At 32.0% G+C, this 17,001-nt stretch overlaps 3 protein-coding genes across 3 annotated transcripts in view; 2 read left to right on the top strand and 1 right to left on the bottom strand.

Moving 5' to 3' along the window:
• The first annotated feature begins 12,732 nt into the window (after positions 1–12,732).
• Positions 12,733–13,252, top strand: LOC114077226 (ACT domain-containing protein ACR3-like). The gene has a single exon (XM_027916953.1). The coding sequence runs from the start codon at positions 12,756–12,758 to the stop codon at positions 13,080–13,082; it is 327 nt and encodes a 108-aa protein (XP_027772754.1). The 5' UTR covers positions 12,733–12,755; the 3' UTR covers positions 13,083–13,252.
• Positions 13,253–13,282: 30 nt separating this feature from the next.
• On the bottom strand, positions 13,283–13,977 carry LOC107018817 (glutamate-rich WD repeat-containing protein 1-like). The gene is made up of 3 exons (XM_015219398.2): positions 13,822–13,977; positions 13,602–13,744; positions 13,283–13,523 (listed from the first exon to the last, which is right to left on the bottom strand). Exons 1-3 carry the CDS (start codon positions 13,867–13,869, stop codon positions 13,358–13,360), a joined length of 357 nt encoding a protein of 118 aa, XP_015074884.1. The 5' UTR covers positions 13,870–13,977; the 3' UTR covers positions 13,283–13,357.
• Positions 13,978–16,400: 2,423 nt separating this feature from the next.
• LOC107019516 (glutamate-rich WD repeat-containing protein 1-like) overlaps positions 16,401–17,001 on the top strand; it is a 13,115-nt gene continuing 12,514 nt past the window's right edge. The window contains exons 1-3 of the mRNA XM_015219990.2: positions 16,401–16,591; positions 16,669–16,811; positions 16,890–16,991. Of these exons, the coding sequence (XP_015075476.1) occupies positions 16,544–16,591; positions 16,669–16,811; positions 16,890–16,991 (293 nt within the window). The 5' untranslated portion in view covers positions 16,401–16,543. The remainder of the gene's footprint in view (positions 16,592–16,668; positions 16,812–16,889; positions 16,992–17,001) is intronic.

The following is a 17,001-nucleotide window of genomic DNA, read 5'->3' as shown; positions in this document are numbered from 1 at the left end:
TTTGTCTTACTACGATCTTTTATTTCAAAATCTTTCTTCAAACACTCAACAACTTTTGAAAGCTGTTCAAGAGTTTTAATGATGTTGAATTCATCAACATAAATAAATCTTATTACAATTTAGATTTTGACTTTCATATAAAAATAGAAAGAAAAATAGGGTCATTCTTATGACCTTCATTTAGCAAATATTCACTAAGATAATTATACCATATTCACCCTGATTGTTTCAATCAAACAAGAACTTTTGTAGCTTTATCGAACAACTTTCTTTTGAAAATTTATATGCTTCAGACACTTTGAGTGCTACAGGGATTTTCATAAATATATCGTGGTGTAGTCAGCCATATAAATAGGATGTTACAATGCCCATTAGATAAATTTCATGTTTTTCTTGAACGGTCATATTTATATAAACTTGAAGGTAATTGCATCTAACACAAGAGACATCTCCTCATAATCAATGTAAGGCTTTTGCGAAAATTCTTGTGCCACAAGTCGTGATTTATACCTTACAGCTTTATCATTTTCAATATATTTTCGCACAAAAACACATTTTTACTCCATCTGCTTGACGCCATTAGGTGTTTGGACTATTGGTCCAGAAATTTTACGTTTTTCAAGTGAAGCAAGTTCACTTTGAATTGTTTCCTTCCGTTTTGACATATCATTTCTCTATCTACATTAATTGAAAATTTTTGGTTCCAAATCCTCACCTTGTTGCATTATTTCAACTTCAATATAATAGGCAAAAATATTATCCATCACAATATTATTTCGATTCCATATTTTTCTCGTCGAGAAATAATTTATGGAGATTTACTCATTCTTATTATTTTCTGGTACATGAACCTCATTAGTAGTGTCATAATTTATTATGTCTCAAAACTTTTCATAAGAAATTGCCTTCATATTATAATCATGTTGATCAATTATTCCTTTCCTTTTTCAAGAACTTTTATCCTAGGACACAATTGGTCTACTACATATTAAGCGTGATTCATACTAGTTTTTCATATCATTTTGTTCTAGCAGGGCATCAACTCGAACTTGAGCATTAACAGTTTGGATATATGATTTAGTAATCCTTAGAAGGTTAGTAGATTCATGCAGTAATTGATTTGTAATATTCTGCAAATAAACTATCTTTTTAAGTTTTGCTCACATTGATTTGTTCGAAGATCTAAATGAGTTGTCCCCCTAATGTTGTGACAATTAGCAAACCTTGTCATACATAAATCTCCAGTTCTATATTCCATGTAGTTTATAATAGAGCGAGATTCATAGAAACATATATCCCCAACCTTCCTTAGGGACTGATATATATATCCGTTGTGATGGAGAAATTGGAACATATGCCGCTCAAGCAAAGATTCTAAGATGGGAAATGTTTTGCTCATCACGAAGAACAAATTGTAATGGGATATATCATAATGAGTGGTTGGTCTTATAGCCAGAAGTGCCACTACATGAAAAATAGCATGCCCCCAAATTGAAACATACAACTTTGACCTCGTCAACAATGATCTAGCTATCGTTTGGAGAGTTTAATTAGTGACTTTGCTGGATTACTTTGAGTATGAACATGTGTAACATGAAGTTCAAATGTTATTCCAGTGGACAAGCAACAATCATTAAAGTAAACTCAGCAACATAATCAAGACGAAGTGTATTTATTTCATGATTTGGAAATTATGGTTTTAACCATATAAGTTGAGCCAACAACCTCGCAAAATCCATATTGCGAGTTGAAAATAAGCACACATTTGACCATATTGTAGATGAATCTATCAAGATCATAAAGTATTTGAATTATCCACATATAGGTTTAATAGGTCCACATATATCACCATGTATCTGTTCTAGAATTGAAGGGGATTTCACCCCAACCTTAGCGACTGATGGTTCGATAACCGACATTCCTTGAGAACAAGTAACACAAGATAATTTCATTAATTGAAGAATACTTTGGTTCTTAAAAGCATACCCATGTGAATTATAAAATATTTTGCGCATCACATTTCAACCGGGATGGCCCAACCGATCATGTCAAATGATAAAATCATTAGAACTAGTAAATAATTTTGTTTACTATAACATGTGATTCAACCATACCAATATTTGTATGGTACAACCCAGAGGAAAGTGTAAATGATTTTTCATTTACAATTTTCTTATCCCCATTTATTGTAGTAATATAAAGGTACTCCACATTTTCTTCATTTGCAGTCTCAACATGATAGTCATTATGGCGAATAACCTTAAAACTTAACGAATTTCTTTCAGAATTACTACAATACAATGCATTATCGATTACTAATAAGGTTGCTCTTCCAGAGACCTCAATCAACTTTATACGATCAGATATTGTATTAGCATATGCCTTTTTCACAATCAAATGAGATAAATATTTCTTTTCCTTCAGTATTGTATGAGTTGTGGCATTGTTTAGAAGGCACCTATTTTTGTTACTAATCTTGGATCCAACTTAAGACTGAGAAAGTTTATTTATCTTCATATAAATAAAAATACATGATAAGAAGTGCAAAACTTAACAAAAGAAAATTTAAGTACATGAACTTTAGGTAAGACATTTGAACACATAACAACATCATTAATTTCTCAGTTCAATTATTAATCTTCAATTGCAATTCCAAAGAAGTCAACTTCTAGAAGAGTAACATCATCGAGCCCATCAAAAGCATCATATTATAATGATAAATTTGTATCTAATATTCTTAGCATATTTTTGAGAAGACCCTGCTTGAGCATCATCTTTGAGAGTCAAATGTGACTGTACTCGTTCATTAGAAGAAGAGGTGTTGCCTTTATTTCCTCTCTCTTTAAACGAATTTGGATGCAACCAGACAAAAATGTCAGGTGCCAACATTCATTTTTTCAATGACCTTTAAGGCTTCAACGATGACATTAATCGCCCCTTCCTTTAGCAGGATTTCTTTTTGAGTACCCTTGTTGTTTTCACTTTTTTTATGACCACCACCTCAATGATTATTATATCATATTTTTCCATTGTCACGCTTGCGCAAATTATCATAGCTCTAAATATTTTATCTTACTTCAGCTGGCCGTATGATTCTACCCATGTGCCTCCGGTGATGGAGCACTTCAAGCAGGGCGGTTTCGTGATTTTTCATTAAAAGATCATTCTGTTGCTCAGCCACCAGAAGGTATGATATTAATTCAGAGCATTTTTTCAAACCCTTCTTACAGTATTGCAGTTTTAATATCATAATTGGAGGCAGAGAAAGTAGTTAATGTCTTTTCCAATACATCATCATTTTTAAAACTTTCCCACATAAATTTAATTGGGAAGTGATTCTAAACACAACAGAGTTATCTCAATGAATATTTTATAATCTAAAAACTGTAAGTGCATCCACTCATCAGGAGGCCTTGGCAATACCTTTGTCTTGAGGTGTTCGACCTTAAGGATTTCATCAAGATGATGACCAAGGAAAATCATAGACTTTTCTTTATCTTGACTTGATGTTTTATTTCCTTCGATTATAACATCACCAAAATCCTTAGCGGTAAGGTGAATTTCACAATCAAGTACCCGTGACAAATAGCTCTTCCAGAAATGTCAAGTGCCACAAATTCAAGCTTTGAAAAATTTGACACGATCATACACTAACTCCAAAAAAAAAGTTGATTAACTTTTAGGAAAAAAGAAAATTCTGAATTAACTAGGTCTTAATTTGTTAGAGACTTGTGTTGAAAACGTGTTATAAAACAAGTGAAAATACAAAAATACTTGAACAAGAAAGTAAGACAAATGGTGATGGAAACTACAAAGTAAAGAATAGTATTTTATCTTTCTTTTTTGTTGTCGTTCTTAAGGGTGAACGATACCCTTTTATAGGATGCAAAAATAATCTATTTACAACCTTAAACCAAAATGCATTAGTATTCTTTAAAGCTTACATTAAATCAACACATTATGTTAGGTTGTTGATGAAAAGAAGCATCCATAATTAAATGGATTTGTAACACTTTGTTCTTTTTTACTTATTTTTATTGATTTATTCAATTCACGAATATTGTAGGGGGGTTGAGGTATATTTTTGTTATCTTTTTTATTTGTATTTTTGCTATTTTATTTATTTTTGAAGTTTCATCTCCATAGCTTATATCTATTTAACTTTTACTCTTAATAATATCATTAATTTCATGACTTTTGATTTTTCATATTCATAACCTCTGATAAATGTTAAGCTACACCTCATCTAATGCTAGGTGTAGGCGCTCGTACTCTAGTATAAAACCCAAAAAATGAGTTGGGGTCAAACTTACAGGGAGCGGTAAAAGTTTGAATTCAGTTACGAAGTGATAAACGCGATCTAATCGATTTTAGGAATAGAAATTATCGAAAACATTAAGATAAATTGAAAGGGTGACACAAATCTCAAATAAGGGGCGGGGTTGGTTTGTCAATTAGCAACTAAAATAATTTTGAAAAACAGGGAAAACAATGAATAGAGAGGAATTCATGGGGATTTGATCAAATTATAGGCTAATTTTTCTATATGGGTAATTGAAATTTTCTAATAATTGCTATATCTCAGTAGGTAAGCTAGACTATAGATGCAATAGGGTTCTCTCGAACAAATATTATGATTTTAGCAAGTTCTATCGAACATCGGCAAGCTTATCACTAAGAACAACCCAAAATCTTAATTTATCTACACTCTCGAGAGCTAGATAGGTAGAATTTAGTTTAGAATTCATTCTCTTGAGATGAAACCACATCAACCAATAACTACAATTATCAATTGAAACTTTATTTTAAAACATCTATCTTAAGAAAGCCCAGGACGCTAAATTAGAATTGCATTTGCAACTGCAATTTATACATTAATACACAACTATCAATTGAAGTCACTTCAATTAAGCGTTTAAATTATTAAATAACAATACTCTAAGCTAATTAAGATAATAATCACATGATCACACCTCAAGAATTGGGGTTTAATCCACACATTATAAGAAAGAAGAAACAATTACCAATTATGTTCGGCGAAGTAAGTCGAGCATCACTAGCAAAGTCGGCGATGCGCCCCTAACTCCATTCAATCACTGGTTTGCCTTGACATTTTATCCTTAAATTTCTGTGACTTTAGGAAATCATGATCAAGGTCACCGATTCGTTTGGCGTTTTGCCAATTCTCTATTTCCTTTGCAAAGTAGGTTCTTCCACAGGGCTAGCACACTGAAACTTTAGGCCATCTAAAGAGCCACTTGACAACTCGTCGAGTGGTCTTGGCGGTCACCAGGATTGCCTTCCTTCAACTTCTTCAGCTTTCCGCTCCTTTTTGCTCAGTTTTGTCTTTGCCTTGCTCCTTAATCCTTCATTGTTGCAACAACACTTACACATCAGTTTCGAGCATGAATTAGGCATTGAGGACACTAAAACTAAGAAAACAAAGCCCTAAATGAGTCGAAGTCTTAAAATCATGAACCTCTAACTATTCATTTATGTTAATCTCATTACTTTTGATTTTTCATATTCATAACCTCAAACTATTAAATTATTAAACTTAAGATACTTTATGATATTCTTTCATTTCTCCAACATAAATTCATAAGTGTTATGTTTCATGAAATCTCAATTAAAGATTTTCATTATTCTTTGTAGCATTATTCTATTATCAAAAATTTTCTTTAGTTTAACAATACGAAGAAGACTCTTTGAAAGTTGATTCATTTCATATTTTTATTTATTGTTTTATTATAAGGTCCTATGGAATAACTATGTGTTTATTCTTTTTCCATGTAACTTTTTTAGTTTAAATTTTATTTCTTATTATTGAAAGTCAGTAATTTGTTTAGATACAAATTAGTTATTATAACTTTGTGTTTAACGATAAAAAATTAATATTGCAAGTCCATATTTTTGTTTAGATGCAAATTAGTTATTGTAACATTGTGTGAAGTAATACTAACTATTAGCCAAGGTTCAATAATACCATTGTACAAGATACTCATGTTTTCTTTAAAGATATACTATTTTGTCTGTACAAATTCATAACTTTTTATTTCATAAAACTCGTAGTTAAGATTATCTTTTTCATTTCATATTAAAAATCTTATTTTCCTTGTATTATTATTGTCGGAAAGCATGACTCAATATAGAGGGATCTTGACTGTTGATCAGTGAGCTAGAGGAAGTGTTGACAAGAGCTCAAATAAAGATAAATAACAAAACGGTGACGTGACACTCTCTATGAACTTCAATTCTATTTATCTTTTTTGTAGTTTTATTACAAAAATTTCTAATTTTAAAATACAAAAAAAAATCATCTTAATATTAAAGATATCGATATTGAGTCCATTCTTCATCAATATCCATATTTAATTTATTTTATTATTAATTCTATTATTCTCTTTTCCTATAATATTTCTAAATTTCTTCTTTTACTGTTATTATTCCTAAATCTCACCATTAATGATATTTATCATTTTCTTAATTCACTTTATTCCCTTTCTTTATTCTTTTTTACTTTTTGTCTATTAATTTATTAAATTCAAAATATAAAATAAAAGGTATGTTGTTTTACATTTTTTACCATTTTTCTGAAATGTCATTATTAATGATGCTTATAACATTTCTTTAATAAATCACTACTTTTCCTTTCTTCTTCTTTTTACTTATTTTCATTTGTTTATTCAATTCAAGAAATATATCGTTATTTGTATATCTTGTTTTATTTATTTTAAAGTTTTATGACCATAACTTATATCTATATAACTTATACTCTTAATAATATCATTAAGTCCACGACTTTAGATTTTTTTCATATTCGTAACCTCCAACTATAAAATTATAACAATTCCACGACTTTTAATTTTACATATTCATAACCTCAAACTATTAAATTATAAAATATAAGATACTTTATGAAATTCTTTCATTTTTCAAATATAAATTCAAAAGTTTTTTTGTTTCATGAAATCCCAATTCGATTTTCATTGTTCTTTGTAGCATTATTGTATAATCAAATTTATGCTTTAATATGACACAATGTAGAAGACTATTGAATTTTGATTCATTTCTTATTTTTATTTATTTTCTTAATATAAGGTTTTAAGAAAGATTTATGTGTTTATGCTTTCTCCATGTAACTTTTTTAGTTTGAATTTTTATATTTTTTTCTTATCGAATGTCTGTAATTTTTTAGATGCAAATTAGTTATTGTAACTTTTAACTATTAGATTATATTATTGCAAGTCTGTATTTTTGTTTAGATGCAAATTAGTTATTATAACTTTGTGTAAAATAGTACTCACTATTCGCCAAGGTTCGACAATACTATTGTAAGGAAAACTATTTATGTTTTCTTTAGATATTTCTCTATGTTATTCGTATAAATTCATAATTTTTTATTTCATGAAACATGTACTCAAGATTATCCTTTTATTTTATATTTTAAATTGTATTTTCCTTTTATTTTTAACGTGAGGTGTTTTATGAGACATCCTAGGGCGGAGGGATGAACATCCCTATCTAATTCATGTTTTTCTTCCTCAACATGTGCCACACTACCATGGATAATTTGCTGAGGCGTAAGCGACTACATTGGCCTTGCCTACATGGCAGAGCACATTCATGTCATAAACGTTGAGGAATTCAATTCATTTCTTTAACGAAGATTGAATTACTTCTTAGTGAAGACATACTAGAGGCTCTTATAATAGGTGGACACATCAACATGAACACTACACAAGTAGTATCTCCAAATCTTTCGGGAAACCACGATGGCTGCAAGTTCGATATCATGAGTCAATAAGTTCTTCTCATGGACCTTAAGCAGAAAGCATAGGCTATATGACCTTATCCTGTTACATTAACACACAACCTAGGCATCCCCAGGATGCATCATTATAAACCATATAACCGTTTAAACCATCTGTTTGAGTCAAGACATGAGCTGTAGTTGTCACGACCCAAACGTACCCCAAAGACATAACAACATAATGCGACCTAAAGGCACTATGTAAGCCACATAGATTATCATCACATAAGTAAAGAATGATAAAAAGTAAAAACAAATTTTCAGAAAAGAAATCTGTAAGTCTAGCCATAGTCTCATTTAGCCATATATTACAATCGAAGTCTCAATAATAGGGTCACAACCCTCACAATAGAAATCTCAGAAGTCTAGTACAATAAGAGAAATGAAACAAAAATATAGCACTTGTCCTAGGATCCATGAGAACATGTCATAATCTTTAGAGAATTTTCAATACAAGCTTTGAACAGGAAGGAATCACCTCAGAACCTACACTTTGTAGAAAAATGTAGAACAAATATGGGTTAGTACAAAAATGTACCAAGTATGGTAGCTATGCATGAAAACCTTTAAACATGCTAAACATGGAAATTTTAATTGAAAACTATGCTCTTTTCCAGGCTAAGAATTATCATGAAAAATAAGTGCAGAAGCATAAGAGACAAGCATAATCAACATATTAATCATCTCATCATAATGATAACAGACGATAAGAACCATCAAAGAATCCTTGTTCAATGTATGAATAGGATCTCATTCTCCTATGCACACTAAGAAAAACTTATTAAGTGATTATAGTTCATAATTTAAATTCTTGATCATACTATATTAGTAAGATTAGCTTTAACCTACATAAACCACGAGAGCAATCATGGAATTTAGTGTGAACTCCACACCGAAAAGGGATGTCCTACTTGCTTAAGGTAGAACTCATCTATTAACTTAGGTGGATCCGCTAGCTAAAAGACCTATGAGGTCACATAGTGTATGGGATAAAGGGATTGCTACTAGAACCCCGACCTCTACTAACGTAAGGGATTCTATCCAAAGAATTCTTTCTTAGAATATGGACTCTACTATCGTGAGAGTCTCCATATTATATAATCCACTTGGTGCGAAAAATAATTCCCATTAGGTTTATATTATGTCTTGAATTAAATATATAATTATGGGAAGGTTTCTTGACACTCAATCCAAAAAACCCATGGTGACGCTCCTAGATTCATTATGAGAGACTAGTCTTCAACTCTTAGAATTACTTTATGTGAAAAACTTGTAACATTGTATGATATTCATACCTAAGTGTGCATGTAAGGATAATCATCCCTTAAATTAGAATATAATGTATTCACTTTACTCTCAAAGCAATCTAATTGTATACACACAAGTCTCATACACATCACTTATTCTTCATGTTTATCCCTTCAAGGCTATAGATAGCATTCAACCAATCAATCTAAAAATTACTACATTAGCTATAGATATTTATATAATCCAATTAACTAAACTTCTACAAGTACAATTCCATAGTTACTACTGTTCACCCAAATATCAAGTCACAAATTAGGGGTATAAGGAATTCATGGATCCATGGGATATTTTATCATAAAACCACAAAAAATTGTAATTAAACCATAATATAGCACAATTAAATCATTGAAAGTGTTTTGAGAAAGAATCCATGCCTTGGAGTGAAAGTCCTATTTTTTGGAGACTTTTCTACTTTAACATTGAGAGTTTGAGAACTTCATGGATGAAAAACTATTGGAGAGGTTTTGATTTGATTCGGGGATTTTTGAATTTCGATATTAGATGGGTTATTTTTAGGTGGGAAAAATACTTATATAAGTATTTAAATTAAGCATTAAAGGACACCACATGACCATTAAATGAAAAGGAAATTGCTAAGGACCCCTAGACACAACTGGAAAAAGAAAGTTACATGTGTGATCCACGACTGGAGACCCACGGACCGTGGGTGGGACCACAACCAGTGCTGGTAGATTATCGGTCCTGGTCAGAGACCTGGTTTTTAGAGGCATTACAGAAGACCCCCACATAGAGGACGTTGGTGGACCTACGAGGCGTAGGTGCTTCTCATGTGTCACTGCCACATATCTTTCTAGGCCTTTTCCTCAAGGACCATGGCTGATCCTTGGGGTTTAGGGCTTGAACTTCTAACATGTAAATATTAATTTTAAGGTACAAGACGATATTGTTAAGGCTCTAATTCTGATGTTAAGCTTTTATATTTGCCTACTAGTTTTAGGTTAGACACTAGTTTAGCTTACATGTTTTTAAATGTTACGCTATCCCCCCCTTGGAAACATTCATCCTTGAATGATGATTTAGACACAAAACTCATTTAGAGACTCAATACTAGCAGCCCATCATGCATGAAATTTCTCAACATGCAAAAATTACAAATGGACTATTCACTACATGCACTATTCAAAGAAGGAAACATCAACTCTATTTCAAAAATACAAAAAATGCAATACAACATAGTAGGAACTCATCTAACAACCCAATATGCATGAAACTCAATAATTATTCATATTCATGGGAGGAGCTACTTTTTCCAACTAAAATAATGCTCCACATAACATGATGGAGCCAATATACCAATACTCTCAAAAGCATATTAAATCATGTTCATCTACACATCTCATGAAGTCAAATAGGTAACTAAGACTAAATGCACAATAACACGAGGAACATAAATCATGAAAACTCATTTTATTACAAAACATGAATTTCATCAAGAACATGCATATCATAGGGAAATCATGAAAAAATTTATACAACACACATGACTCCCAAAACAATAAAACTTAAGAGGCACTAATTACCTGAAGCTTGATTAGGAATAGAAGGAAAGAGATGAGGATATCGGCATCGACCTCATAAGTAGCACCCTCAACTAGATGATTTCTCCATTGAACCTTGATGGAAGTGATTAATGATGTTTCAAAGACATTTCATCTGATTCTAAGCATCAATGATCGTTAATCAGTATATAACGCAACTAAGTGAGTTAGGTTAAATCCCATCGGGAGCGGTACATGTTTAAAAGTCAATTGAGAAGTGCAAATATTGCCAAATCATCAATAGGAATAGTCATTATCGAAGAAAAATATTTTTTAAATCAGGGTGTGACACGAATGTCAAATAAGGATTTTTTTGGTTTTATTTTCAACTACAAATAGAAAACAACACAAAATAATAATTATGAGACGGGTTCTTGGGATGTGATCCAATTATAGGCTAATATAGACAAATGGACAACTGAAACTATTAGAAATGACCAAATATTATTAGTAAGTTAGACTATAGGGGAGGTAAACTTTCTCTCGAACAATTTACCTTGATTAAAGTCATTTTCTCTTGAATATCGACAAGCATGCAAAATAAGACCATCTCACACCTTAGTCAAGTCACTCTCTCGAGATGATTGTGTGGAAAAGGGTTTAAGATTCAATCTCTCGAGCTGAACCCATGACAACCCAATATTCACACACCATCAATCAATAATCTTAATTTTAAAACCTCTCTCTATCAAGCAAAATAAACAATGGTATAACTACATTGGAACTATAATTCTTGAATTAAACCACAATTATTGATTGAATCACTTCTAAATAGCATTTGGAAAAACAATTACAATACCCATAAAGTAAATCAACCCATTATCACATAATCACACACAAAGAATTGGGGTTTTAGATACACATCATAAAAAATAAAAATCATTACCAAATTGAGTTTGAATCAACTGGGTAAGATCGATTTCATCTTTACAAATGTCTAAATCAGACAATCTCAACGACCCACTTCAAATTTCTAAAATATGAAAAACTTCAATTCTTCAAAGAAAAAGAAAAATTAGACAAAACTTGTCTCACATTTCAAAAGTTAATAATATCTTCTAAAGAGTGTATTTAATTATGAATAATGATACTAAACTAAATGTTCAAAAGAGTTTTATAGTCGCCAAAACTGTGCCGCGAGGAGCAACTCGACGCAGTATAACGGGCTTGCCGATCCACTCGACGATCCGCTATTTCGTCAATTCTATCGCCCTTTTTTAGTTGGCATTGAGAATCCTTAAGGTCTGTAACTTTTGGCGATCCAACACTGCAACGCAAAACCACTCAGTGATCCGCCAAATGCTCATTTCTCTCGCCAACTTAGTTCTTTCTTCAGGGCTTGGCATAGTGGAAATTTAGGCGGTCAAATAGCCATTCGTTAACTCGACTTGTAGAGTTGGTGATCACCAGGCTTGCTCCTTTTCATTATTTCTTCTCGCTTTGTTCCATTTTGCAAATTAGCATCGTAGCTTTGCTCCTCAATCCATATACATGGAAATCAAGTGTTTTTCATCAGTTATTGGCACAAAAAAAGCTTTTGAGGACACTAAATCTACATAAATAAAGTGTTCAATGAGTCTAATTCTAGGGCTAATTAGTAAATTACTTCCTTATTTATCAATCTCTTGACTTGTCGAAGAAGGATCTCTACCCGAACCTCCTCATAGGAAAGACTTTCATCAACACATATTCTTTCCATATGAATAATGGACAGAAGATCCCGAATACACCTTCTAAGCATGGAAACATGGAATACCGGGTGAACCGAGACCAACTTATTTGAAAAGTCTAATTCATAGAAAATTTTCCAAATATGCTTCAAAATTTGATATGGGCCTACTAACCGGGGACTAAGTTTCCTGTTTTTGCCAAAACTCATCATACCTTCATAGGTGAGATTTTAAATTAAACACAATCACCAATTCAAAATTCTAACTCCCTTCCCCTCACATCGACATAAGAATTTTGCCTACTATGAGTCGNTTCAATCTATAACTTTATGGGATGCATGAACCTTCCCAAAACCCTCAGAATACTAATGCCACCAGGTGGAATGTAAATTATATTCCTTTTATATGCAGGGCTTCAGCTTTGAGTTGTGTGCCAAGGACCGAGTTGGCTTACTTTCTGAAGTTACGAGAGTCCTACGAGAAAATGGGCTATCAGTGACTAGAGCTGGTGTTACAACTATTGGGGAGAAAGCAAAGAATTTCTTCTACGTAAGAGATGCGTCTGGAAACCCTGTAGAGATGAAGACGATTGAAAGACTGCGTGAAGAAATTGGACAGACAATGATGCTTAACGTGAAGAAAGTCCCAACATCTGCAAAGGCACCTGAAACTGGTGGTCTGGCTAAGACAAGCTTTTTCTTCGGAGGCTTACTGGAAAAGTTCCGAACCTGAAACTTCATCTACAACTACTTGTATAGCAGAATAAAGCACTTATATATAAATGTGGCAAGGTTTCCCTGTAAAAACCTGTAGATACATTGGACAATTATCCTTGTCGGGATAAACAAGGGGAAAAAAGAAGTAGTCCCTTTCAGTCTTATTCTATGCTGAAGTTTGGAAGATTACGCGATGCTGTGTGTTGTTCTTGCACAATAAAAGATGAAGATCTATACATTATCAAAAAGAAGTCTAGTTTAGCTTATGTTTTTGGGAGCCTTTGGAGGATATCAAAAAGAAAAGAAGGAAAAGAAAGACAAACTCAGAAATGGGCTGCAATGTATAAATGGCAACAACATGGAGTGAAGAAAGCTTACTTGTGTTCCTGCTACACAGTATGCAGTATGTGAAAACTCAGTTCGCACCATGCCAAGAGAGTCCCGCAGCACATCAAAACTGCCAATTCAAAAACCATTAGTTGATTTATTCTACTCTGTTCGTTATATTGTGATGAAGAAAAAGGCGGTCAAATACCTCATGCATGGCCATCCAATATGGAAGGCATGAAGGGCATTGTAAGCAGATGGGTCACACTGAAGCTCTTCGCCTTCCTCCAATTTGTCTACTCCTGCCTCCCATACTTTTGATGCTACTGAATCCGACAATCCTTCCACTTCCTGTATAATTATTATTATTATTATTCAAAATTCAGATTTTTTTCCACAAAATTGATAGCAAAAACTATATTACAAACCTTATTCTTGCGCTTAGCGTTTTTGGGCTTCTTTAATCTTCGAACCATATTCGGATTTTTACAGATTCAAGGCGAAGCACAGACTCGCCTGTCGCCTGTCTAGTAGGTTTTAGAGAAGGAGAAATCTTCTGCCGATACAAAACTCTATTTTAATTTAGTTTACCAAAAATACCTTTTTTTTCTTTACCTGTTTAAAAGGCATAGGTTTCTTTAAAATTCCCTAGGTTTTAGAATTGGAAAAAATAAAATAAATTAAATGATACTTATAAAATAATATAGAATGAAGAAGTTATTATATTTCTTTCTATTAAAAAAATAATCATAACCTCTCCAACCATTACCTTTATAATCATTATTCTTGTAACTAGAGGCAGATTTAGGGCAGATATGTCACTTGACACGGTTTCATCGAAATTTTTTCATCAAATATATTTGTATAAAAAACAAAAAGAAACTAAAGGCTAAAACAATATACAGTTGACTCCTTGTAACATAATTTGGTGGTGTGACATACTTCTTTGATCAGTATTTGTGTTTTTCTTTATTGTCATTTTTTTTGACATTTTATTTATCATCCATTCTCATATAATATTTATAGAATATTAATATGACTAGCATTTAATTAATAAAAGCCTCACCTATGTTACACTCATAAATTATCCATTTTTTAACCGTTAGTTTCACAACCCACCCATTTCAATTACTCTTTGATAAATGACATTAAATCAGGCCTAAAAAAGTAATTGTTCCTTCTTCCCCTTTAACTTCTTTCAATTCACCATCTTCCTTATTTTTTGCCATATCATGGCAAATCCTGTTTCTTATATCAACCTTAACTCTCAACTTCTTTCTACTATTCAACAACAATTACAACATACTCAATGTGTGATTAATTTCACAAGTGAATGCGGACTTTGTTTTGGTAATCTCTCTCTCTCTCTCTCTCTCTCTCTATATATATATATATATATATATATATTACCAAAACAAAGGTCCGCATTCACTTGTGAAATTACTCACACATTGAGTATGTTGTAATTGTTGTTGAATAGTAGAAAGAAGTTGAGAGGTAAAGGGTGATATAAGAAAGAAGATTTGTTAGGATAGGACAAAAAATAAGGAAGATGGTGAAATGAAAGAAGTTAAAAGGGGAAGAAGGAACACTTACTTTTTTAGGAAAGGAAGCGTTTGCCTGATTTAATGTCATTTATTAAAGAGTAATTGTAATGTGTGGGTTGTGAAACGAACGGTTAAAAAATAGATAATTTATGAGCTTTACGTGGGTGAGACTTTTATTAATTAAATGCTAGCTAGATTAATATTCTGTTAATATCAAGAAAGTTAAGTTTGTTGATGTGGCATACTTCTTTGATCAGTGTTTCTGTTTTTCTTTTTTCTCATTTTTTTGACATTTTAATTATCATCCATTCTTATATAATATTAACAGAATATTAATCTAGCTAGCATTTAATTAATAAAAGTCTCACCCACGTAAAGCTCATAAATTATCTATTTTTTAACCGTTCGTTTCACAACCCACACATTACAATTACTCTTTAATAAATGACATTAAATCAGGCAAACGCTTCTTTTCCTAAAAAAGTAAGTGTTATTTCTTCCCCTTTTAACTTCTTTCATTTCACCATCTTCCTTATTTTTTGTCCTATCCTAACAAATCTTCTTTCTTATATCACCCTTTACCTCTCAACTTCTTTCTACTATTCAACAACAATTACAACATACTCAATGTGTGAGTAATTTCACAAGTGAATGCGGACCTTTGTTTTGGTAATATATATATATATATATATATATATAGAGAGAGAGAGAGAGAGAGAGAGAGATTACCAAAACAAAGTCCGCATTCACTTGTGAAATTAATCACACATTGAGTATGTTGTAATTGTTGTTGAATAGTAGAAAGAAGTTGAGAGTTAAGGTTGATATAAGAAACAGGATTTGCCATGATATGGCAAAAAATAAGGAAGATGGTGAATTGAAAGAAGTTAAAGGGGAAGAAGGAACAATTACTTTTTTAGGCCTGATTTAATGTCATTTATCAAAGAGTAATTGAAATGGGTGGGTTGTGAAACTAACGGTTAAAAAATGGATAATTTATGAGTGTAACATAGGTGAGGCTTTTATTAATTAAATGCTAGTCATATTAATATTCTATAAATATTATATGAGAATGGATGATAAATAAAATGTCAAAAAAAATGACAATAAAGAAAAACACAAATACTGATCAAAGAAGTATGTCACACCACCAAATTATGTTACAAGGAGTCAACTGTATATTGTTTTAGCCTTTAGTTTCTTTTTGTTTTTTATACAAATATATTTGATGAAAAAATTTCGATGAAACCGTGTCAAGTGACATATCTGCCCTAAATCTGCCTCTAGTTACAAGAATAATGATTATAAAGGTAATGGTTGGAGAGGTTATGATTATTTTTTTAATAGAAAGAAATATAATAACTTCTTCATTCTATATTATTTTATAAGTATCATTTAATTTATTTTATTTTTTCCAATTCTAAAACCTAGGGAATTTTAAAGAAACCTATGCCTTTTAAACAGGTAAAGAAAAAAAAGGTATTTTTGGTAAACTAAATTAAAATAGAGTTTTGTATCGGCAGAAGATTTCTCCTTCTCTAAAACCTACTAGACAGGCGACAGGCGAGTCTGTGCTTCGCCTTGAATCTGTAAAAATCCGAATATGGTTCGAAGATTAAAGAAGCCCAAAAACGCTAAGCGCAAGAATAAGGTTTGTAATATAGTTTTTGCTATCAATTTTGTGGAAAAAAATCTGAATTTTGAATAATAATAATAATAATTATACAGGAAGTGGAAGGATTGTCGGATTCAGTAGCATCAAAAGTATGGGAGGCAGGAGTAGACAAATTGGAGGAAGGCGAAGAGCTTCAGTGTGACCCATCTGCTTACAATGCCCTTCATGCCTTCCATATTGGATGGCCATGCATGAGGTATTTGACCGCCTTTTTCTTCATCACAATATAACGAACAGAGTAGAATAAATCAACTAATGGTTTTTGAATTGGCAGTTTTGATGTGCTGCGGGACTCTCTTGGCATGGTGCGAACTGAGTTTTCCCATACTGCATACTGTGTAGCAGGAACACAAGTAAGCTTTCTTCACTCCATGTTGTTGCCATTT

Source organism: Solanum pennellii, chromosome 5, assembly GCF_001406875.1.
Source record: "Solanum pennellii chromosome 5, SPENNV200".
In the NCBI taxonomy this organism is placed as follows: Eukaryota; Viridiplantae; Streptophyta; class Magnoliopsida; order Solanales; family Solanaceae; genus Solanum; species Solanum pennellii.
The sequence above is the reverse complement of the archived record's forward strand: the minus strand, read 5'-3'. Positions and strand labels throughout refer to the sequence as shown.